This window comes from Nannobrachium achirus (genome assembly GCF_963921795.1).
Source record: "Nannobrachium achirus genome assembly, chromosome: 21".
NCBI lineage: Eukaryota > Metazoa > Chordata > Actinopteri > Myctophiformes > Myctophidae > Nannobrachium > Nannobrachium achirus.
The window spans coordinates 36,708,063-36,732,885 of record NC_137828.1 but is presented as its reverse complement, the minus strand read 5'-3'; the positions used below and the strand labels follow the sequence as shown (position 1 = coordinate 36,732,885).

At 44.7% G+C, this 24,823-nt stretch overlaps 1 protein-coding gene across 1 annotated transcript; it reads right to left on the bottom strand.

The window, feature by feature from the left end:
* Positions 1-1,865: 1,865 nt before the first annotated feature.
* csrnp1b (cysteine-serine-rich nuclear protein 1b) lies at positions 1,866-23,853 on the bottom strand. The gene is made up of 5 exons (XM_080752365.1): positions 23,636-23,853; positions 11,631-11,829; positions 8,955-9,214; positions 6,607-6,903; positions 1,866-6,341 (listed from the first exon to the last, which is right to left on the bottom strand). Exons 2-5 carry the CDS (start codon positions 11,809-11,811, stop codon positions 5,367-5,369), a joined length of 1,713 nt encoding a protein of 570 aa, XP_080608491.1. The 5' UTR covers positions 11,812-11,829; positions 23,636-23,853; the 3' UTR covers positions 1,866-5,366.
* Positions 23,854-24,823: the final 970 nt, after the last annotated feature.

Below are 24,823 nucleotides of genomic sequence, written 5' to 3'. Positions count from 1 at the left end.
TGAATTGGAAGGAACGCCTGTCCTTCTACCCCTTCCAGCAATGTTCCGTTTGGCAAACGGTCCATACGCACACAGTACACACAGCAACACTGTGCCAGAAAGGTACTGTAGGAAAGTGTAACTACAGGTCTTTAACAACTGCGACAAAGGTTAAAAGTTTGAATAAATATTCAGTTTGCTCTAATGCTGTATACAGGCCTAACTCAGTGGTTCTCAATATGGGTGTACCGGGGACCCCCAGGGGCCCTTGAAGTGGTTCCAGGGGTTCCCCATTAAAATATAACCACTTTAATGTATATTTATTATTATTATTATTTTTTATTATTATTATTATTATTTTATGTATAAATCACTTAGATGTGTTTCTTTTTACATGAATCTTCTCTTCCTTGGCAGAAAACCTTTTCAGGCGGGGGTCCCTGGCCTAATAAATATCAATTTGGGGGTCACTGACATTTAAATGTTTGAGAACCACTGCAATAAATGGTTAGTGCTACTGCTACCCATTGCCAAGAGCATTTTAGACATTGCCTGGATTCTTGAGCGATATAATAATGGTCTGTGGTGTAGTCTCACAGGCCTACCATGACATCACTCCAAGTTAATGTTATTCTCTTAAAACATAAACACAAGAAGGCAGTGATGAATTCCTGAGGTTTACAACCAAAACAACATAGGATAGAAATATGCCAGTAAATGCATGCCTCAGTTTTTGTTGCATTTTGTATCAAAATGAACTGATCCTGGAGTAAATATGATTTGAGTTCTGTGTGTGCTCCTGTGCTCCAACTTTAAAAACAAGCCCTTCACAAAAAACCTAAAAAGTGAACTGAGCTACAGGCAGTGTTAATTTTGACAAGACATTTTGATTTAGTCATAGTCTTTTGAATAAAATTCCATTTAGTTAGTCATATTTTAGTAATCTGAAATGTTGACTTGTATTGTATTTTGGCGGGCCGTGATGGTGTCATAATGGCTGATTACACTTGGCTGAAAATAGCCGAGCTACAAGCTCTGCAACGCGTTGAGCTTGTAGATCGGCTATTTTCAGAGCAAAACAAGTGCAACCAAACATAAAATGACTTGTCTTTGTTCTACTGGATCTCTTCTCCACTAGTCCCTCCCTAACATTTTAGTAGTTTTTATTTGTGACAAAACTTTCAATATATTTAGTCATCATTGCTTAGTGTCACAACCGGCACATCTTGTCCACCTATCCGTGTATCTCTGAAGGTCCTCTCCTTTTGCTGTGACCTTGCCGTGGTGGAGAGGCTTAGTGATTCATTGACTCTGGGACCTATGCTGGTAGAGGTTGATCGATCCTGACAGGTTTAACCACACCGCATTGTCAGGCGTGACTCTGAAGGTCACGCCTGACACTGTGGTTCCCCTGACACATCACGGTGACATCACAGGTGACATCACCTATGTAAAAGTCCATATATGGTAATCCCCAGAATCCCTTTTATGCCCATATATGAAGATCGCTGATGTCATCAATATATATCACAGGCCATATGGACAAGAATTGGCGCGACCTCGTCGCATGTCACCCTGAGGCATCTTACTAGTTTCGTTTGTCGGTGAAAAAAGGTAGTCGAACATTTTTCTTCTAAGTTTTAGTGGTCAACTGGCTAGAGGAGGCAAAGACCAAACGCGTGGTCAAATAACCAATAATGTAATTATTAGAAAATATATGAATAGATCTATGATCTATAATATTAATATTCTAATCTATATTCTGTAGGCTACATTTTAAACATCAATTAGTGTTTTATTAAACACCCATTCCAACAGATGAGACGGAGATGTTAAAATAAAAATAAAAAAAACAGTCAAGCGTCAATACATTTGTCTTTTTTTTTATTTGGAGGGACAAGCTGTCAAAATGGCTTGAATGAAAGAAACAGTTTTTTTTAACAGTAAGTTAAAGTGTGAATATGTAAAAAATAAAGCAGCTTTGTTTGCTCTGCAGTACCATTAAAGCAGAAATATGTACAACACAAAAAGGCAAAAATGTAAGACACATTCTTTGAAAAAAAATAAAAATAAGCCGTAATACATTACATTGATAAACACTCACTGTTGCCGTTTCTTCATGAGAATTGATGTTTTATACAAGAACAAAGAGAAATGTGTCCCCTTCTATGGCATAAGAACATACATCGGGTGAATTCCAAAGTAATCAAAAAGGCAAAAAGCAGGTAATACATTTCCAATGTGCGCTCTGCACTTTTCAAAGTATACAATAAATCGGAATAACTTTTTTATTTTTTTAAACAAATGGGACCTGCATGCATAACTCCTATAGGGTCCAGAGTGGCTGTAGAAACAGCTGTAGAAAGGGTGCGATATGTACATGATGTGTCCCTCATTTTCACACTGGCGACAGGAGAATCACCATTTAAAAAGGTCTTGTTTGATACTTGATGAGGCAACTCATTCAGATGTTTGAATGTGATAAAAACTGTATAATATATGCATTTTCTACCCGCAAACAACTTCAAACAAACAACTTAAAACGTGAGCCAGGTCACGACCTTCCCAAAATAATTATGAGTACAATCAAATTGATCTTTTCAATTCATTTAGTTTTAGTGGCATAATATATCTAACCATTCGATTGGCTATGAAAAATACTTCAGAATGCTAGACAGCAATTAGCCTTCATAAGTATACATTTCTCTATAATTCATATATTACAACGGTTCTTTTTTTTCCCCGAAATTGAAAATGACTCAATTCTCATTTAATAAAATAATTTTGTCAGCGATTAGGATTTCTCTCTTTCTTCAACCTACATAAATTAGTTACAAAATATTAGTGTAATTTTCTATGGTTACATTAGGCAGCAATACAACAGACCCATAATTTAGTTTCAGCACAAATAGGGAGAATCCCACAGTTTTCAATTCCAAAGTGGAAGCACTGTGCACACACACTGGAGGACATGTCTCCCCTGATGAACAGGCACATCCAGTAAACTTCGCCAACAGCCCATTTTATTGCCAAAATGTCCTAAATTAAATAACTAGTGAAATATCATAATAAGTTACCCAAAGAAAAGTGTTATTAGTATAACAATAGATATTAAATACTAATATTTTGCTGGACTTGTGGTCCCATTTCCCATAACAATGCCATGAGGCATTATGGACAGGGAGGAAGAGATTGCACTCAGGGGTGTCACACCAAATCATGGGCCCCTGGGTACAAGGATTCACTGTGGGCCCCCCATGAATGTTCTTCATAGGGGTTTAACCCGTTTAGACGGGGAACGCATTATTTTGTGCTTTAACCATTGAAAAATAGCAGATCTACAGGCTCACAGCTGCGAGCTTGTAGATCTGATATTTTAGAAAAATCGTAAATCGTGAATCGTGAACATTTGTGCAAGTCTTTGAATATTTCAAATCCGTCTAAGGTTTTTTGAAAACTAGCAGATCTACAAGCTCGCAGCGCAGCACTCGGTGCCACGCTGTGAACTTGTATATCTGCTATTGTTCAATAGTTAAAGCATTACATAATTCTAGGCCTAAATGGGTTTTAAATAACTAGTGAAATAACATAATAAGTTACCAAAAGAAAAAGTGTTAAAGTATAACAGAATAGATATTAAATACTAATATTTTGCTGAACTTGTGGTCCCATTTCCCATAACAATGCCATGAAGGGATTATGGACAGGGAGGGAAAGATTGCACTTCCAGGTGAAGAATACCAAACCACAGTGCTGCTAGAATGAAATAAATAAACTCATAATAGGAAATAATTTAAAAATTAATATAGATAATACAGTTACAGCCTTTCCTTGTTATGAGCATTACTCCTCGGAAAATGTCAGGTTAACGTAACTCATAAATAAGAAGCTCCATAATTTAGAGTTTTACTGTTGAATCGACCCCATATAGAACCAAAACTCTGCCTATTTATACAGAACTATTTTCACAGATAAAGTGCAGATCAAGGAGCTTTGAGAGGGATTTTTTGTCGTCGTTCCATACTTGTACCATACAAGACTCTTGGGAGAGAGAGAGAGAAAAAAAAATCTATTAGAATCAGGGAGTCCCCCTAGCTTCATGATTCAACACAAGGAGGACCCAACATCTCAAGTCACGTGGGACTAAATACCAAGTCCAAAGAGAGATAATCATGAACATGACTATGTTGTGGGTTTCGTAGAAAGGCAAAAACCTTTTCCATCACAGCAATGGTCACCATGCATTGCCTCCAAAATCTAGAAAGCTTGAAAAAAAGTCCCTGAAGTACACATTCAGCTGTTAAGCTTCCCTACCTTGCCCCATCCATCCATCCATCCATCCTCAACCGCTTATCCGGAATCGGATCGCGGGGTTAACAGTTCCAACTGAGACTTCCAGATTTCCTTATCCTGAGCAACTTCCTCCACTCCCTCTGGGAGTATACCGAGGCATTCCCAGGCCAGTTTGGAGATATAATCCTTCCATCTGGTCTTAGGTCTGCCACAGGGTCTCCTCCCAGTGGGACATGCATCGAGGACCTTCCTAGGAAGGCGCTCGGGGGGCATCCATACTAGATGCCCGAACCACCTAAGCTGACTCCTTTCCAAGTGAAGGAGCAGCGGTTCTACTATAAGTCTCTCTCGGGCTATAAGTCTATCTCGGGTGATTGAACTTCTCACCCTATCTCTAAGGGAGATACCAGCCACCCTTCTGAGAAAACTCATTTCGGCCGCTTGTACCCGAGACCTTATACTTTCGGTCATGACCCACACTTCATAACCATAGGTGAGATTGGGAACGAAGATTGCTCGGAAGACAGAGAGCTTTGCCTTACGGCTCAACTCTTTTTTCTTCACCACAGTGCGATTTAGCGACTGCAAAACCGCTCCTGCTGCTCCGATTCTCCGGCTGATCTCCTTCTCCGTCTTCCCCTTTCTCTCACTTGTGAATAAGACCCCGAGATACTTAAACTCCTTCACCTTACCTTGCCCCAATAAAGTTTAATAACTGCTCAGCGGTTTTCTTTTTTTGAGGGGGGATGGACTTCTAGGTTTGGTTAAAAGTATTTTCTTAGGAATTGAGAACCATCATTGGTTTACACGGGCTACGGTAAGGTGGTCCAATTGTTCCTGATTTTTTTCCTTCTTCTTCTACTTCACTCTCACTGAAACACTAGCTGCCATTTCACACAGCAATAATTCCCCCAACAGCTTTACTAACATTTTGAAGGCAAGTCTGGAATTCCAAACATTAAATAGGCAAGAGGGCAATCACAGCTTCCTCCAACATCAAATTTGTTAGCAATGACATCTTATGTGCATGTACAGCTCCCCCCAAAACCCCCAGTCATTATTATTACACTGTCCACAGCATTTGCACGCTGCATTTAAACTTTCACAGATTCCATCACAGACAACCTCATGGCTTCCTCCAACAGCTGATTGTCTGTAAAAGCGGCGGGCGGTTCCGGGACGGATTCCGAGAGGCCGATCAGAGACTCCAGAAGGCAGGTCCCGGGGTCACCGGCCTGAGGCTGGCTGGGGTAGCTAGGCAACTGAAACTGGAAAAAGTTGTCCATGTGTTCGTACTCCTTCAGGGAGTTGTAGAGCGAGCTGGGCCCCAGGCAGGGGAAGCCGTCAAAGAACTCCAGGTCGGACTCCGACGAGAGGCTCAGGTCCATGTTGTAGCTCTCCGAGCGGTCGACGGAGGGCGACGGCGTGCGCGGCACGCCGCCGCCACCGTGGAACAGGCCGATGCCCTGGTTGGCATTCTCGTCCAGCAGTTCCGAGATGGCCGTGGCCCGATTATTGTCCGCGTGACCAGCGTCCACCGTGTCCAGCAGCGCGGCGTCTATGTTGTCATTCTCGTCGGGAAAGTCCGCCATGCTAAAGCTACCGTATGGAATGGCCGACGTCTGCTGGTGCTGCTCTCGCCGCTGCTCCGCGTGACAGGCGCTCTTAGCGTTGATGTTGCCGTCCCCGCGGTCCTCATTGTCCACGTCGCAAAAGCTGAGGATGCTCAGGCCGTTCTCGCCGACGTCTGCGCTGCCGCAGCCCAGCGCGTCGCAGTCCTCGCTCTGACCCGAGGAGTCCGAGGAGGAGTCGGTCATGTCGCTGCTGCAGCTGTTCTCTCCGGCCGACGCCAGCCCCGCGCTGAAGGGGAAGGAGGGGATGGAGTCCTCCTCCTCCTCCTCCTCCTCCTCCTCGGGGCTGGAGTGCTCCTCCAGCCTCTTGTCCAGCTCCATCTTCATGATGGTGTGGATGTAGTGCGTCTGCACGCGGCCAGAGTTGAACTCGATGCGGCCCTCCGTGTTGCCGCAGCCGTCTTTGGTGCAGCCGCAGGGGAACGACGAGTGGTCCATCTGAGGAAAGAGGGAAAGAGAGTTTTGTTGAAAAGGATTTCAGGCTAATAAGCCAAATATGCCCTTTTTTCTTTTTCCGTGACCCACATATGGGTCCCGACCGACTGTTTCGCACCGTGAGCCGTTGTGTGCTTGTAGATCTGCTATTTTCACTAGTAATGTAGATGTAGTGCTTGTAGATCTGCTATTTTCACTATTTCCAAATCTTTTTTTAAAATGTAAATACAAAACGAAGGGTTTTGGGGAGGCTTATCGCGGCACATACCTGACACTTGATGCCCGCCAGGTGGCAGCTGCAGGTCTCGGGCTCGCAGAAGCCCTGGCAGTCGCAGCCGCAGTTCTCCCGGGAGAGCCGCAGCTCGTGCAGCTGCCGCTTCTCCTCCTTGTCCACCTTCTTGACGCCGGCCGCCTTGAGGAGCGCGTGCCGCTGCTTGGACGGGTACGGGTGCAGGAAGGAGCCGTCGTCCAGGTTGGCCCCGCTCAGGTCCACCTCGTGCTCGGGCACGTCGTCCAGCGTCAGCCGCTCCGCCTCCTCGCTGTCCTGTGTCCCGTTCTTGGTCAGCTGGACAATCAACAAAAAAAAGGTGTTGATTATCTTTTTCCTTTTGGAGCAGGCCTGGATCTACTATATGGGCACTTTGGGCACATGCCCAGGGGCCCCTGGGCATCAAGGGCTCTAAAAAAAATCAGAATGAAATAAATTATGTCCACCAACAAATGATGTGAGAATGCTGCTGAAAAGTGCTGATTGTGTGTTAAGTACAATGTACAATATTTCATTAAAGTCAAGTCAACAGATTAAAACTCTGCCGGGCCGCACTGAGCCAACTGCTGCTGCAGATGTTATATTGGACCTACATGCCTACATATGCCTACGAAACATTTTGCGCGCACACGGGGGCCCCTTGGCGCTTCAGTGCCCAGGGGCCCTCTGAGGTGTTAATCCAGCCCTGTTTTGGAGAGATGGTGAAAGTTTGTGCAAGACTTTGAATATTTTTTATCAGATTCAGGCGATTCTATAGTCTCTTCTAAATCCTTCCAAGTTTTTGAAAAACACATGTTTCTATGTCAGTGGTTCTCAAACTCTGCTATTGTTTAATAGTTAACTTTTTCAACAATGCCAGCCCATTTCAGTGTTTTTTTTACGACCACAAGAAAACGCTGTCTACACATCTATCCGTTCTGTCCATTCTTTTCAATACCCTGGGTGATGCTAAATTCCACCATTGTTACACTCATACAACTAGGGTGACCAGATCCAAATTGTTCATTTGAGGGACAGAAGTACCGCTTGTGTGGGACAATGTGGGACGGGCGGGCGATGGGGTTAATAGCAACTTATTACTTAAGTTGCTATTAAATTCCTTGATGTCATAGGCTATAGTCGACCATTGGCCTAATATACCTACTGCCTATAATTTTTTTGTATTAACCTGCTATAGCCTGAGGATATTTCTAATGTTATTTTTACAGGTTTAAAACATATCTTGTAGGAAAAATACAACAATTACGTTGTTTAATTTTTAAAACTAGTGTGTAGGCCTAAATGTGTTCTAACTTGATTCTATAGTACACTACTCCACATATTTCGCTTTTGTTTAGATCAACGATGCTGCAGTGTCTCCTTTGAAGTTTGTCTCGCAACAAAATAAATGTGTCCAGACTAGCTTGATTTATTAGAGCCTGACAGTCACAATGTGGGACAGTGTCTCAATTTGGGGGACGCCTGAAAGGTCAGGGAAATGTGGGACTGTAGCCTGGTTAATAAACCAGACGCACAACACCACCCCCTGGCGGTAAACGAAGTGTGTGATAGAGGCTGACACCGCCAGGCAAGGACATCTGGTCACCCTACATACAACCATGCTAACAAAACGAGCAAATACCTACTTTCAAATACCTACTTTCGCGTCGGGCACGCGCTCTGTAACGATCGGAACTGGGTTGCCCCACGCTGCTCAGATCTTTTTTCGGATTGAAAATCCAATTTACGGGTGAGGAGAAAAGTGTGTTTATATTTATAATGGATTCTAACCAGAATCATAACAAAGCAGACCCAGAATGGATCGTGCACTTCTGCGTTCACGTTCAGTCACATGATCTGCCGCTGGAGGCAAGCAAGTGTTTCGAATGAAACACCTGTTTTATAAAACAGGGCAAAAATAATGTATTTTGAGTTGTTTTATAACAAAAATAGCCTATTCTCGTCAATCTACGTCAGTGGCCTAGTTGCCTAATTAATGATTCTCGTCAATTTATGTCTGTGGCATTAAAAGTTAATGCATAAAATAATGGTTAAAGTGGTTCCAGGGTTGCCAGGGACCCTGAGAAGAGAAGATTTGTTAAAAAAACGGTTAGGGTTAGGGTTAGGGTTTTAAAAAAAAAAAAGGCCATTGACGTGAGCCATTTTAGAACCACCCTTCTAAATCTAAAGAGTTTTCTGCTAAAATCGAATGACACAGATGCTTAATCGGTTAAAGGTTCAGCCTTTTCCCACTAAATAGAATGACACTCCGGCTGATGATGCCACATAGAATGACACTCCGGCTGATGATGCCACATAGAATGCCACATAGAATGACACTCCGGCTGATGATGCCTGCCTGAACTCACCTTCATTTTGAGCGCGTCCAGCTTCTCCTCTCGGAGTCGGGTGAGAAGCTTCTCCCGGCGGAGTTGCCGCTGCTCCACAGCGAACTGGTCCAGGGTGTAGGAGCGCAGGGCGCTGTGCCGCTGCGTCATGCCCAGAGAGCAGCCCCCTCGGCTGGGCACGCTGGTGAAGCCCTGGCACCGCGGGAAGAAGAACACCGTCACCTGGTCAAAGGTCACGTTGCCCCGGCGAGCCCTCTTGGCTTTCTTCAGGATGGACGTGACTGTGGAGTGGAGAGATGGGAGAACAAGAGGCATTAGAACGTCTGATTGTCACTGAGTTTAGTTCAATAATGTCCACCAGCTTGAGTAAATGTACTTTCATTTTATGTCACTGGGGGGCAGTGTGGGACAAGTTAACAAGTGAGATTCTTGCAGCAGATCAGACTGAAAAAAGGGGCACCTCTCCAAATCCCTCACCTTCGACTTCAGCCAAGTCTCATCATGGACCCCAATTAAAAGAAACCATAACACGAGACTCTTGGAACACCTGCATCCAGCAGCAGTAAAATATAGAAACAGCCAAATCCATTCTGTCTTGTTCCTACCACCATGTGTCCCCCTCCTGCGTGACAAACAACCACCCAGCCCAGGAATTTCCCCTTGGTGGGCAGCAGAATGAAGGAAGCCGATCCAGCCAGCCAGGATCACAAACCAGTGCGTACATGTTTGGGAGGTCTGTGGCTTCCGGAAAAGGCAGAAGGGGGGTTGGGGGAGGAGGGCAAGCACTTCTCAGAATGGGATGAAAGTTGCCCATCATAATCTTTCTACTTGCTGACAGCCACCCCCACCCCTCCCCACCAAACAGCACCAGACCACCAGTTACCAGCCAGAGTCAAAAGGTCCTTCCTCTGCTAAAAACATTCAGGGACCACAGAGGCGGCCCATTTTTCTGTACGCAGACACCATACAATAAAACCACATGGGGATCAAAGTGGAACCATGTGTGGGAACGAGCCCAACAGTTTATCCAGTTTTTATTATAAATTCCAACTCTTCCGCACAGGAATATTCAACATGACTTTTGAGCCTTGCTTAAAGGCAAGAGAAAAGAAAAAAAAAACGTTCCTTTTGCGTAAGCTGCCAGCTCACCAATGCTTATCCTGTGCGGACAGAAGACGGATAACCGTGTACCACATGTGTTGCACATTACCTTCAGTTATGTAGCGGGAAAACCGACCCCGTAGGAGGTTTGCGTACCGCTATGCGTTTGGCTACTGCACTTCGCACAGCGAAAAAGCCTGTCATGACGACAAACGGCTCACACCACTGCCCTCCAAAAAGCAGGCGGGTCAAGGACGGGAAGACAAACTTGATCGGAGAAGATCAAGACAGAGAGAGAGTACAGACCTCCCTTGCCATTAGGCAAACGTGGTCTTGTCTACCCCCACTCCCCCCACCACACCACCTTATCCGTCACAGACAGACAATAGTCTCGCTATGTCCCACATCTGCTGCCGCAGGTAATACAGATGAGACGGAACTGAGACCCCTTCAGTCTCACATCCATCAAATCCAGTCAGGCTTATGACACCTGCAGGAGACAAATGACAACTCTCCCCCGCTGCCTCTTAATGGGATAGCCTCGCTCCTTCCACCCCCTCAAGCACAACGACTTTCCCTCCAACACAAACACCGGATTATAATGGTCCACACACAATCCTCCATCTCCTCAATGTTCCGACATGCCTTCTTCGTTTCTTCAAGGCTCTATCCGGCTCCTTCACCCGGTCTCTTTCCAGCACCTGTGCTGGGTGCGTGCCCAGGCCCTACACAAGGGCTCTGTGTGTTCCCAGGGCGATGGCACCCTGCCCACGCTTCTCCGCCTGGCTCCCTGCCTCTGCCATCCTGGGAACCCTCACAACTGTTTGCCCCCTTCTTCTACCCCACGAACCCCACGCCCAAATCCCCTGAAGGGACAGCAGAGAAGTCTAAAAAGGGGCCAAAACAGAAACACATCCGACGACCAGCACGAGTCAACGGCACATCTCTGGCGGAGAAAAAAAGAAGGTCACGGCTCCGCCTGTGGTTCTCTAGAGTTCCGGGTGAGTTGGGGCCAAGGTGCAACATTCACCACATAATGAGATTAGCGCTTCTGCGGCTGCAGTGCCAGAAATCAAAAGGGGAATTCATTGCACACGTCTGAAATCATTTTGGGTGAAGTGTTTTATACGCTGCCAGTTGGCCGAGTCCCTTATAATCTCTGCCGGGCATAAGTTTGTTATCAGAGCTGTTTGTCAGCCTTGATGGAGCAGTAAAGACACCCCCCCCCCCCCCCCCCCCCCCAAATATGTAAGAGCAAAACGACTGCCATGTGAATATCGTCACTGTCCTCTCATCTCAAATCTTCAAATGTGTATGTTTTCTTTTTGTACGTGAAGTAAAGCCCTGCTTCATCATACAAGACTGTCGCACAAAACTAGTGAAAATAGCAGATCTACAACGCCTCGTGGTGCAAGGCGGTGTGTGCTTTTCAGCTATTGTCACTATTTTAAATCCTTTTTAAAATGATAAATGTAAAACAAACAGTTTTGAACATGCAAGGTTTCCACTCGACAACACCGATATGGTCATTGAGAGACAGACAGAGAAGTACTCATCCCAACCCTTACCAGGATTCAATGTATGAGAGCCACTCACCATTAAAACTGCTGGCTGGAGAGCTGGGGTTGCTGGGTGTGGAGTCCAAGGTGTCGGAGTAGCAGCTCTCGCTCTCCGAGTCCCAGCCCGAGTAGGCCGAGGAGGAGAGGGAGGGCGAGGGTGAGGAGTAGCAGGGGTCCTCATCCACCTCCTCAAACTTCCTCTTCAGAAGCCCACTCATGGTGTCGACACAGGCAGTCTGTGGAACACACAGGGAGAGAAAAGAGAGGAGGGGAGGGGTTATTAGCATGTGCCTCATCAACATAATTTGCATCTCATTACTTCCCCCCCACCACCGTTCACATTCGAACAGCGCTAATGATGGCACGATGACGCCCAGCGAACAAGAGAAACGCCTCCGGGGTTAACACCATTGACACGCCGTCGCCATGTCAAACATATTATATAGACAATTATAATCAATGAATAAACAATAGCTATGCTTTGAATGGAAACGCCTCTTTGGCACAGATTTTTTTATTAACCAAAAACTTTTGGTTGCAACCATCTGCCTGCCTGAAATAGACCTGTGTTATTTGCTGAATACAAGCCAGTTCTGTGCTTGGCCATGTGAGACCGCCATGTGAGACCGTACGCAGGCCATCTCATGCTGCACTCAGCTGAGAGAGAAAGAGAGAGAGAGAGAGAGAGAGAGAGAGAGAGAGAGAGAGAGAGAGAGAGAGAGAGAGGGGCCAGGCATGGCACAGGAAGCAATCAATCAAGCCTACTCGCATAAGTCAACAATTACTGGACCCTTCACCCACTTCCAAATCACATCAGCTCAGCAGAAGCATTGATCAGAGCTGCACAGTAAAATCAGGAGTGTCAATTTAACTCTCTAGGTCAATTTGTGGTTGAATTAACACTCCACATTTTGCTGTGGTGAGGAGCCGGCTGGGAAACAGGAGCCAGGGAAACAAACGAAAATAACAATATCATCGGACTGTATTTGTTTTATTACACCGTTCCCTCCGTGTGTTCAGCTTTCACAAATCCAAAAGCAACTGAAGTTTGCGACATGTTTACATGGCTCTCGTAGTAAACATGAAGAATCTGAGTTGAGTGCGCTCCACTTATTCTGTTATGCAGCTCCTGTTTATCTAAGCTGCTGTGTCAGCGATAAAAACAATCAATTCTTTGAATGAGTGAGAGGGGGAGGGGGGAGGGGGCAGAGCGTTCAGAGAGGTGGAATGTGAATGTGAGAGAGACAGAAAGTCAGAGAATGGTCACTGCCTGGTCACCAGTCAAGACATTGCTTAATTGATACTCCCGTCGTATCATGTCACGCGCCGAAAATAGCCAATCTACAAATTTGTAGGCTTAGGCTATTTTCAGAAAGTGACATGCTGAGTTCAAAATGTATTTGAATGAAGTACAATACAAAGACGAACTGCGGTATCCGGTATGATAACATCATGTTTATTCGGGGACTGCACATAAGTCCGACCACCCATAAGTCCGACCTCTCATTACTCCGATGGTATTAGGGTTAGGCATCGTTGGACTAATGGGAGGTCAGAATAATGGGAGGTCGGTCTGACTTTGCACTGTTTATTCTGTGTATCATAATTATGTTCCTGGATAGTAACTGCAGCTATACAGACGAAGGATGCATGCAGCTCTGCACATACTGTACATGTTGTTGCTGTGACACAAAGAGACAGACAGCGAGTCATTGTCTTCACAACTTCTGGGAACCGTGTGTGTGTGTGTGTGTGTGTGTGTGTGTGTGTGTGTGTGTGTGTGTGTGTGTGTGTGTGTGTGTGTGTGTGTGTGTGTGTGTGTGATGACTGTGAGAGCAGACTGGTCATCATCACAGTCGGGGGATGAGCTCCTGCTAAACTCACAAACAACAGAGATGAGAGGGAAGGCAGAAAGGAAGGAGAGAAGGACAGAGAGGCAATAAGGAAACAGCAGCACCGGGCTGGGCTCCAACGCAGACACTCCCTTCAGTGATGTACACGCCAGGGGGAAGAGGAAGACTTTGCTCATAAAGAAAAGGGTTCAGCATCAACTGTATTAAGCGACTGCTGCTCAGCCTGCACTGCATTCATCACCGTCTCCTGAAACACAGCCAAATCCTGCAGCAACTGCTGGCCAAAACTGGGCAGCTTTAAAAAGGTAATGCGAATGCAGGCACTTCAGAAGTGCTCTTATTTTAGATTTTCTTTTTGGTGAGCTTAGTTGGTGCGCTTCCTAATAGATACAGGTTTTGGAAACGTATCCAGATAGGGAAACCGCTCAAGCAGCATTTGACGTGTTGGCAAGCAAGCACACCTGTGCACTCGGGTATGATTTTCAAAATCTGTCATATACAGTTTAGGCATTTAGCAGATGCTCTCTTATCCAGAGAGACGTGCCAGTGCAAATCAGACTAAGTAGAGTAGATGAACCCTACTTAACAAATGCCAGGGGAAACAGTCACATATTTAGTGCAAAGAGAACAATGTAGTTCTTCAAAGAAACAACGTTATCAGGTAAACAACAAATCTAAATAAAATGCATGGCATTTGTGATCAAGCAAAATGAATCAAATAAAAATATGTAAGCAACATATCTGCATAATATAACTAGCAATTATATAGGCAAGGCTAGCTAACCATACCAATCCAGGTTCTTCTACATTAGACCGATTATCTAGTATTAATCAGAGTCGTGCCAAGAATATTAACCGACATGTAGAAGCATGTGCGTGCCGTGGACACACACACACAAAAAGGTGCCTCCATGGTGGACGTTGCCAAAGGCAAGGTGTGCCACACAAGAGCAATCGTCCAATCACTCTCAAGGAACTCCACATTGCATGTGTAGCCTGGCTGCTTGGCTTGGCTTATCTGACTGTTATGCAAGTGTCAGCAGTCTCAGCAAATGGGGGGGGGGGGCAGGGGTAATTTTGTACGAAGACGAGTGCTCCATGTGACAAGCACAGCAGCAAGAGGAGACAAAGTCAAGGACAAGAGGCTGACCTCTTTGTTTGTACAGGCAGTGTGGGTAGCTTTGGAGCTATATAGGGGGTTATTGTTGCAAGAAAGATATTCTTGTCCCTAGAGCATGTATGATGAATGGATCACGTTGCAATAGGTCAGGTCGGAGTGCGGCATCACTGTAGCCGACAACAGGGCTACTTGTCTTCCAAACACACTGCTATAGCCTGCTCGACGCCATAAACTAAGCTCAGCAGCGTTCCTACGGCACCGATCCAATCAGGAAAGCGATAGTGCTGATCGCAGTGACGTCCGTCCACTTGCTTGACCTGAGAAATAATCTCTTAAAACCACTCTCTCCAGGCAGCCTCCCACCTGTTCAGTCTGATGGGTTCATATAGCACTGAGCTGATTTGGGAACACCTGGGTGCTGCATCTGTTGCATACCTAGCCCACTTAACACATGCGTCCACAGGCGAAACACTACACTAAAACAGTATCTACAAAGACAGAGGAGAAAAGGAGTCTCACCTTACCCCTCCTCGACACACAGGCACAAACACACGGTATAACCCCCACCCCTGGTTTCCCTTCAAAAAAATGAAAACAAAGCTGTCAGGGGTCCCCAAGGGAGTACATAGCGCCAGCTAAGCAAAGTCTTTTTAATTAAATACTGCAGTGAGGCAGAAGGGGAGGAGAGGGAGGGAGGGAGAGAAAGACAGAGAGAGAGAGAGAGGGGCCACTGGTGTCAAAAGTGGGTCATTGTCTTGTAAACTGCAGTCTACCTGACACATTGATTTGTTAATCCTGTTCAACGGGCAGAAACAATGGCGAGGAGGTTAATCCCGGTGAGGAAGACAGCTCGTAGTCAATCTGGAGTTTCTCAGCTCGCCCCGGCCACAGCACCCACACAAGAATGATGTGAAGGGAACAGGGGGAACAAACGGAACAAGGGAGTGAAAGGGGAAAAGAAGACGCCAGCTAGCAGTACAAGGGTTTATTTGTAAAAGGGCAGGAGGCGGGGGAAAAAAGAAATGAAAGGGGACCAAAAAGAGACAAAGGAAAAGAGAGGACTTCACATGCAGCCTTCCCAAGAAAGAGCACAGTCTGTGTACGCCTGATCTTGAACAAGATTGGATGTGATCGGACAAGCGAGCCAGAAAGAGAGGGAGAGATGGAGAGAAAGCACAGCGTGTTTTCCCCGCGCACTAAATTATGCATCACTGTCATTCCATCAACCACACACAGGCAGGCAGATAAAGGACGCATCCGCCGAGGTGCTCCCCAACCAGTTGTCACCGAGAAGCAAAGATAAATCTCTGGCAATGGAGAGACAGACAGGGATGGGGGGGGATTTGTCATCAGAAGCTCCAGTCAGATGTACGACTATGTTCATTCGAATAAGGAAAAAAAAATATCTTCATACGTGCATTGATAGTTTGATACAGCACGTGCGGCAAAACATGGATTCTGAATCCCAGTTCAGCTCAGTCTGTTTTGCCTATGGACAACTCCTGAGTCCTTAGGTTACAAACGCCTCTGTTATTCTGTTAGGAAGTGGAAAATCTATGAATGAATAAAGGTATTACTCTATGCTATCACTCCTAATAAAATGTATCCATCCCTCCCTCAACAATCACTCTCAAGTGACCGGGTTGTCAAGACAAGGATTATAGGTATGGATTTCTGGATGGATCAATCCTACCTCAAGCACCAGTTTCACCCAATTTTCACTTGTTTCTTGAGCGAAGCAGAGTTGGCACTTGGCACAAGGAAGTTAAGGAACCTACTAAAACCATGAAAGCATCCGTGTCATTTTAGATTTTGGTGTTTGCTATTGAAAAATAGCAGATATACAAGCTCACAGTGTGTCACTTTGTGCCACGCTCCAAGCTTGTACAGCTGCTATTTTTGAACATGTTTGAGAAATATTGAAAGAGTGAGAAGCTGAGAACTACTCGTTTAGAAGGCATTTGTAGAATTGGAACTGTATCAACAGAGATGAATGAATGAAGAAAAAAACAGATAATTCCACATTTCATAAAAGAAAACATAATTAAAAAGAAAATCCTATCCAGGCTTATACAGACATCACCAGCCAAGCCTGTCTAAACTGCCCTGGTCTGCCACGCTCACGCAGGAGGCCAAGTCATGGTTGACTTTGATCCCGTACAACACAGACCGTCCAGCCCCTGTGCGGCTGATAACTCTGTGGGTGGGTGTGTTCACTGTGCTGAGAGGCTAAACTAACTAAATAAACCTGCCAAGGATATTTGCATACAAGTGTGGCTGAATGACTGGCCTACTGTCTGACTTCTGAATCATAATGAAGCATCCTGAGAGTCCTTTGCGAGTGTGTGGATACGTGTCTGGGCAAGCTGGTTTCCTCGAGGCACTAATACCCCTCTTACAACTCTTGTCACAGGGAAGAGAAGGAATGACATGACATTGATTACATAAGTTTGAGATGATACTGGGCTGACTGACACTCACATAGAATCCCATCCACGTGCATACAATACGTGTACACACACACACACACACACACACACACACACACACACACACACACACACACACACACACACACACACACACACACACACACACACACACACACACACACACACACACACACACACACACACACACACACACACACACACACACACACACACACACACACACACACACACACACACACACACACACACAGAGCTGGGAGTGCAGCTGTATGCCTCTTAACCATGACTGAAACCCGATTTAAAACCATCATGTCACTTTGCCAAGAATAGCAGCAAACCTGTTATTTTCGCTAATGGCACTACAAGTCACCCTAGTAGGGATAATTGTATTTCAATTACCATTAACGGGAGCATAAAAAGTGATATTTGTATTCGAATAAGTGTTAAGTAGCTCTGTATTCCAGCAGCAGACCTCATCATTGCATTGTGCATTGTGTTTGTTCAGTTTGTTGATACTAGTGATGTCATTTGTAAGTAACACTTTAAAATGGAATCTGATAAATGAAGGGTTAAAAAAGGGTTCCTTCTACTGATTGGATCAAATTGGTATCTTGGGATGAAAATTCTATTCAGGCCTACTCAAGAGCTGGAGAGATGCCCGTTTCTTCTCTAAACAAACAATCACTTTTTACACAAAACATATCATATACACCCCCACCACCCCAACCAACCATCAAAAGTCAACGACCGAAGCAAACAGAGACATCATCACTACGCAAAAAACAAGGACATTCTGGCCAACTCATAAACACTGGCAGCAGCACGGGCAAAGGCTTTAACAGTTTTTAGCCAAAAAACACAACCGCCGGCCAAGTGAACAGACTAAACTAAACCAACAACTTCACCTGATGTGAAATGAGTGGTGGAGCGGCAGGGGCCCGTTATTAGGCTACAGATTGCCTACGTCACCGAGGTCGCGCCGCGCGTGACTTTATTGACATTTAAACTTTCTCTGTGCAATGTGCATGTGCGATGAACGTATTTTTATTTTATTTTTAAACTCACCCATCGTTTTATATAATTAAAAATAATGTCTGTTTTCATAGGATTCTGTAGCCTACAAATTTGCATTCATTTATATTAGCATTTATTAGGGCTGTCACGATTCCGATTCGAACCGAAATTGACGTTCGATTCAGTGAATCGAAATCACAACCCGAATCGCAATTCACTTTCCGTGCATGAAAATGTCAGTTGTTAGGGCATAAAACCCACCGTCGTGCACCAAAAATCGTAAATCTTAAAGCTCACAAGTTGAGTTCTGAGTTTGTAGGTTCGGCAATTTTCGGTGTGACACGACAATGACGCACAACGGAGCATAGATTGGGCATTAGGAAAACACTCCACCTGCTGGCACAGCTGAGGGGGAGAGGGGGAGAGAGAGAGAGAGAGAGAGAGAGAGAGAGAGCTTAATAGTTTCCATCCATCCCATCCTGTGTGAGAGTTTAGTTTGTTGTTCTCAATCCAGAGAGAGAGAGAGAGAGAGAGAGAGAGAGAGAGAGAGAGAGAGAGAGAGAGAGGAGAGAGGAGAGAGGAGAGAGAGAGAGAGAGAGAGAGAGAGAGACGAACAGCGTTCGATGTGGCCATGCCACAGAAAACATTCCGTTCCCGTGCAGGGAACGACCCGTTCGCGCGCCGATTCCAAAAAGCGGGAGAGGAGAGAGGTGGTGGGAAGCGAAGGGAGGAGGGAGGGAGGGCCTGCACAAAACAAATAAATAATGTCATGTCTCGCAGGCCGCAGGAATTCCATTCTGGCAGCGCCACTCGTCTCTCACTGCAATAGCGGGAGAAGAAGAACACGGGCTCTATCTAATCCAGATGTGTTCTCTACCGTTAACCGCTGGAAAGCACCTCTGCCATTAGGGCGAGCAGCATCGAGCAGCAGGCTGCCCTTCCCTTCCTCCCTAGTGTACACCTGACAGGGTATTAACCGTGCACATGGACCTCACATGCTCGCTCTATTGTCAGTAATCTGTTCTGTTCATCTGTGCTGCAGGCCAGCACACAGCCTGGGAACAACCAGGTGCTGCCTTCCTTGCTGTGGTGTGGAACAGTATTAAATGTATAAATACTCTGTTGCAAGTCAAAGTCAAATTTACTTGGTTAAAAGTATTGGCATCAAAATGTACCAAAAGTAGAAAATAGGCTAGTCCTTACAGAAAATGTCCCCTTGTGTCACGAGTTTTCAAAAATAAGTATAAAAATCTTTAAAAAAAATAGCAGATCTACAAGCTCTCAGCGCATTGAATGAACTTGCATCGCTACGTGTTGTGAGATTGTAGATGGGCTATTTTCAAATATCCAAAGGTTAAAGTGGTTACTACTTAATGCAAGTTTTATAATAATCAAAACCTACAAAATAACTAGTAACTATAGTTTTCAAATAATTGTAGTGGAGTAAAAGTACAATATTTGCCTCTGAGATGTAGTGGAGTAAAAGTGTTGAAAATTGGAAATACTTCAGTAAAATAAAAATAATAATAATAAAAATGCTTCAGAATTGTACTTGCAGTTGGCCTACTTGAGTACATGTACTTAGTTACTTTCTTTCCAGCACTAACTTATGCATGCTGCGAGTGATTTGGGGTTTGGTTTGTTGATACACACTGAGGTGACTGCACTCCAGTCTCCAACCAAAAAACAAGCTTTGGGAAAATGTGGTGGACATTAGCATAATCCCCCCATTTTAGAATGGTTAAAAACTAAAAGCTGATAAAACAGACATCTAGTGGGTAGACAACCCGTGCTCAGGCTCAGACCGTTCTCTTTATACTGTATGCCAAAGTGGAGCTATTTCATAAACCACAAAAGAAAACAATGCTACAAGCTTTTATCTGCCTAATATGTAATTTATACTCATTTCTAACGTGGCCAGGACTGTGCAGGTCTGTGCATCTATTTCAGGGGTAGAGATCATATTTATAGAAGCATAGACAGTTATCTGTGAGTGGTTGTAAAGTGGCTATCTTCATTGCACTCAGGCAGATTTGCATGGTTGCTCAGTAGGGTCAAGGAAGTAGAAGTGAAATACATATCAAGATATCTATAGCTGCTTTGCATTTAAGCTTGTTAAATCTTAGCTTGTTTGTGTTAAATGCGTAAATGGATGATTGAGATGATGGCTGTGTGTGTGTGTGTGTGTGTGTGTGTGTGTGTGTGTGTGTGTGTGTGTGTGTGTTAGGGATGGAACGATATGAAAATGTCAAATCACGATTATTGTGACAAAATAAATCGCGATTTACGATATTATCGCGATAATCAAAATCCATTATCTTGAGGCGGAACATTTGCCAAAAAATAGCAGATCTACAAGCTCACAACACGTCGCGATGCGACACGTTGTGAGCTTGTAGATCGGCTATTTTTGGGCAAAGACATTTGATAGAGAGTGAAAAAAAGACTGTACCTTTTACCAATTATAGAGGGTTTAAATGGTACCGGATACGCAGCTCAGCAAATAAAAGGTGAATTGATCCAAGTGCATGACGGAGGACGATATCACGATATATTAAATCTCGAAGATACGATTATCGTGAGTGTTTTTTATCACGATAAACGATAATATCGCTTATCGTCCCATCCCTAGTGAGTGTGTGTGTGTGTGTGTGTGTGTGTGTGTGTGTGTGTGTGTGTGTGTGTGTGTGTGTGTGTGTGTGTGTGTGTGTGTGTGTGTGTGTGTCAGAGAGAGCGGAGTGTTGGGTAGGGGGAGGTCATGGGTTCAGGGGTCATGTTCCAGTCTAGGGCACCCAGTGGTACCTCATAAGCTGTGTGGAATGTTCAGGGGAAAGGAAGGACAAAGCAGATGGGAGCCCTGACTGTGCTGAGGGTCTGAGTGAGAGGTGGGCTGTGGGGGCAGCCACGTTAACACCCCCTCCACAAAACATGCAAGCTGCATGGGGCCATTCCATGTGACCAGACCACCAACATGAAACCGAGCGCACAGCACAGTCTCAGCCTGGTTTGAACCGCGTGTCTCCCCTGGGCTGAGGACAGAGAACCTCACTGACGCTCTCTGTGAGCTTGATGACTGTTTGTGTGAAGGAAGACAGAGTGCTTCCTGAGGTGAGGTTGTGAAACACACACACACACACACACACACACACACACACACACACACACACACACACACACACACACACACACACACACACACACACACACACACACACACACACACACACACACACACACACACACACACAGTGTACAGGAAGTGGTCATTCCGTTAATCTATACTGTCTCTCTAGACATCTGCCGGGGTTGGCTGGGGCAGGCAGAGCAGCACAAGGTTAAGGAGCAGGTTCTTACAATAATATGCATAGAATGACATTTCTGTCATGCATGCATGAATCCCTCTTAAAACAAAATAAATGCTCTTGCACAGAGCTCTGCAATACCACCCCCCCCCCCACCCCCCCAAAAAATGCACCCACTTGAAATAAGCAATAGGCCTACATAAATAAATGTTGCTACAACATCCAGGAATGCATCACAAACTAGGTGCCTAATAAAAGCTTGCACTGCAATAGATAAAAGATAATTATATAAAAAGGAAAACAACATCTCACTAATAGGTAGCACTGACTGAATGACCATATTAGCATCACCAAATTGTTATTGAGCAACGACAAATAAATAAAAGGCAAAGCACAAATGAATGTAGGTTATTCTGTTAACAAAGGATCATTCAGCTCGCTGTAGTCCAATGCCGGAAAAACATAATTCCAGAAATGATCCGAGTGAGGTCGCACTAGAGACGATTGGAGCGACTGTCACTCACTAAAGCAGATATAAGGCTTACATCAGAGACATGCCAAAACGGGCCAATAATGATAATAATAATTTCATATAAAAAATAGGCTAATAACAATAAGCAAGGGCTCAAACAAGCATTTAAAATAAAATCCCACTGAAAAGGCAAACAACTTTAAACGTCTGCATGTCCAAGGCACTATCATTTAAATGTGAACAAATCGCATTCATACACATGTAATTTTGGAAACATTGAAACGTTTAGATTAGGCGGAAACAATATATATGTGCAACATTCCATTACCCGATGCAGTAATGAGAATGTAGGCTATCTGTAGCTACAGGAGACAAACTCAATGGATGAATAGCCACGCTACTGTAGGCTACAGTGACTGTGTCAGCACCAATGGCTCTTGGTGATTAATGACAGTGGTGTAAAGTAGGCCTAACTAAGTACATTTACTTAAGTGCTGTATTTAAGTAAACTTTTGAGGTATTTGTAGCCTACTTTACTCGAGTATTTCCCATTTATAATAGACCTACTTTTACTTCCACTCCACTACATCAAATAGGCTGTAGGTCTACTTTTGCTCCACTACATTAGAGAACTTTGGTAGTTACTTTGTAGATTTGGATTATTAGCCTATTACAAACCATACAAACACACTTCAGCCCTAGGCTGTAGGGCAGGCTATAGCCCACATTTGGGCCATTTGAAAATGACACCACTTCTATCATCAGCTGTAACTGTTATGCCTTCAGGAGGCGCCACCGCCACCCCTGATGGACAACAACTCTACTGTTCAATACACAAACAGCCCTCATCAACAGCTCAATATAATGCAGTGGTTCCCAAACTTTTTAGCTCAAGACCCAAAAGAGAAATTAGACGTTTGATCGGCGGGACCCAAACTAGTGAAAACAGCAGGTCTACAAACTCACAAATTGGCTATTTTGACTAGGGGTAGGCCTACTCCTCAGTTTGTTTTGTAATTGATGGGATTTCTTTGGGTTCTCTTTTATGTCTTAATGAAATTACTGACAAAACAATAACAACAAAAAACTAAATACAGGAAACCACAAAAATGTGTCCGCGACCCACAAACAGTGATATAATGAATTGATTGTCTCTACCCAAACTAAGGGTATTGCGGTCCTGGCCCAAATCAAGGCAACCCGTGAAATGGGGGGTGGAGGGGTGATTGATCAGTGGTCAAATCCGCAGACTCGTCAATCAATAAGCAATCGGCGAATCAACAAACGTGTCTGCGGGCTATCAACAAATTATAATGGTCACCTGTGCGCGACCGTATAAACTAAACAACATTATCCCCAAACTAAAATTAATAATAACGATCCTCTTGTAGACGTATAAATCTAAATTAAACGTCTGGCTAAGCGTGACCGTGTCAAAAAATACACATTTCATTGTTAATGTGTTCACTGTTTAAACAATTAGTCTTGACCATAGCAATGTGATAATCGAATAAATCCAATGATTCAAACCAAAAACAACCGAGCGTCAGCATAAAAATGTCATCAACACAACATGATAAAAGAGCAGTTTTTCTTCTGTTGCGGTGACACGGGGAAAAGAACATCTAAAACCCAACTACTTGTCTTTTCTCTCCACCCCCGAGGTTAAAGACAAGAAAATAGCAGATCTACAAGCTCACATATGCGTCGCATCGCGACGCACTGTGAGCTTGTAGATCGGCTATTTGCAAAAGACAGACAGACACACACAGTGGCTACTGGCGTTCAATAACCGATAGCCGCACTCTTTACAATCAAGTCCACTCACCACTCACGAATGCACGTATCCGATCACCATCTGTGAGAGTGCATCCCCCAGTTAAATATAAATAATAACATAAATCCGATGTAGATGATTGTAATCCAAAAGCGAAACAGATTGAGGTTTAATATCCTCCGGGATGCGGTCGCTTTTGTCTGGTCTGGCTGGGTTTTTGCAGGAGAGCACCGTACCAGCTGAAGCGCCTCTCCTCTCTCTCTCTGCTGCTGTGTCTGACAGACTCTGTAGCGCTCGGCTCAGACGCGCAGCGTTTTTCGTCAGTGGAAGTGGAAAACTCCCCTTCTCCGTGGCGTCTGGTCTGACGCAGGCGGTGACACACACGGGGAGGCAGTGCCCACGCGCTGCTTCCTGCCTTCCGAGCGACTCACTGGCTCTGTGTGTGTGTGTGTGTGTGTGTGTGTGTGTGTGTGTGTGTGTGTGTGTGTGTGTGTGTGTGTGTGTGTGTGTGTGTGTGTATGTGTGTGTGTGTGCGTGTGTGCGCGTGTGTGCGTGTGTGCGTGTGTGTGTGTGTGCAATAATGTACAGTATCTTCCTATGGTGATGACTGACACTGTATATGTATACCTTTGTTTGTATGAACCATACCCATGGTAATAGACTACTCTGTGACGTAATTTGACATAACTGGGAAGAGGGAGGAGAAAAAATCCACTGGAACTCATTTGTGTGTGACTGTACATAGTCATAGTAGTGCACTGCTTGTCAAACTTTTTCATGACAAGGACCCCCACAAAATGATATGTATTTATTTGACAGAGGATCCCCCACCCCCCATCTGAAAAGGTTTCGTGTCAGCCTGTCAGGGACCCCCAGAAGAGACGATTCAGAATGATTTCCAAATTCCAGTACTTTCAAGATTAAAATGAAATGTTCAAAACAGCTTGAATCAGCTATTTTTGAATATCCAAAGTACTATAAAATATGAAGTGGTTCAAATCATTGTGCTGCTATTATGACATTTTGCTGGGGACCCCCTGGAACCCCGTCAAGGACCCCTTGGGGGTCGCCAGACCCTACTTTGAGAACCACTGCTGTAGTGTAACTGTAATAGCACAGGTCTATTACAGTTACACAGCATCAGTTGTCAGATAATATCATTTCCAATAATGAGCCAGTAGGAGGAGGAGGTGGTGCTAGGATGCGTGTTGTGTTGTGTGTGGCTAATTTCCAGTTAAA

Bases quoted from the DNA above. Each gene is read 5' to 3' on its own strand.
- csrnp1b (XM_080752365.1), bottom strand. From the start codon at position 11,811: ATGAGTGGGCTTCTGAAGAGGAAGTTTGAGGAGGTGGATGAGGACCCC. The intron at 6,904-8,954 runs GTGAGTTCAGGC...TTGATTGTCCAG, and splicing joins TGGACGCGCTCAAAATGAAG to CTGACCAAGAACGGGACACA. The intron at 6,342-6,606 runs GTATGTGCCGCG...CTCTTTCCTCAG, and splicing joins TGGCGGGCATCAAGTGTCAG to ATGGACCACTCGTCGTTCCC.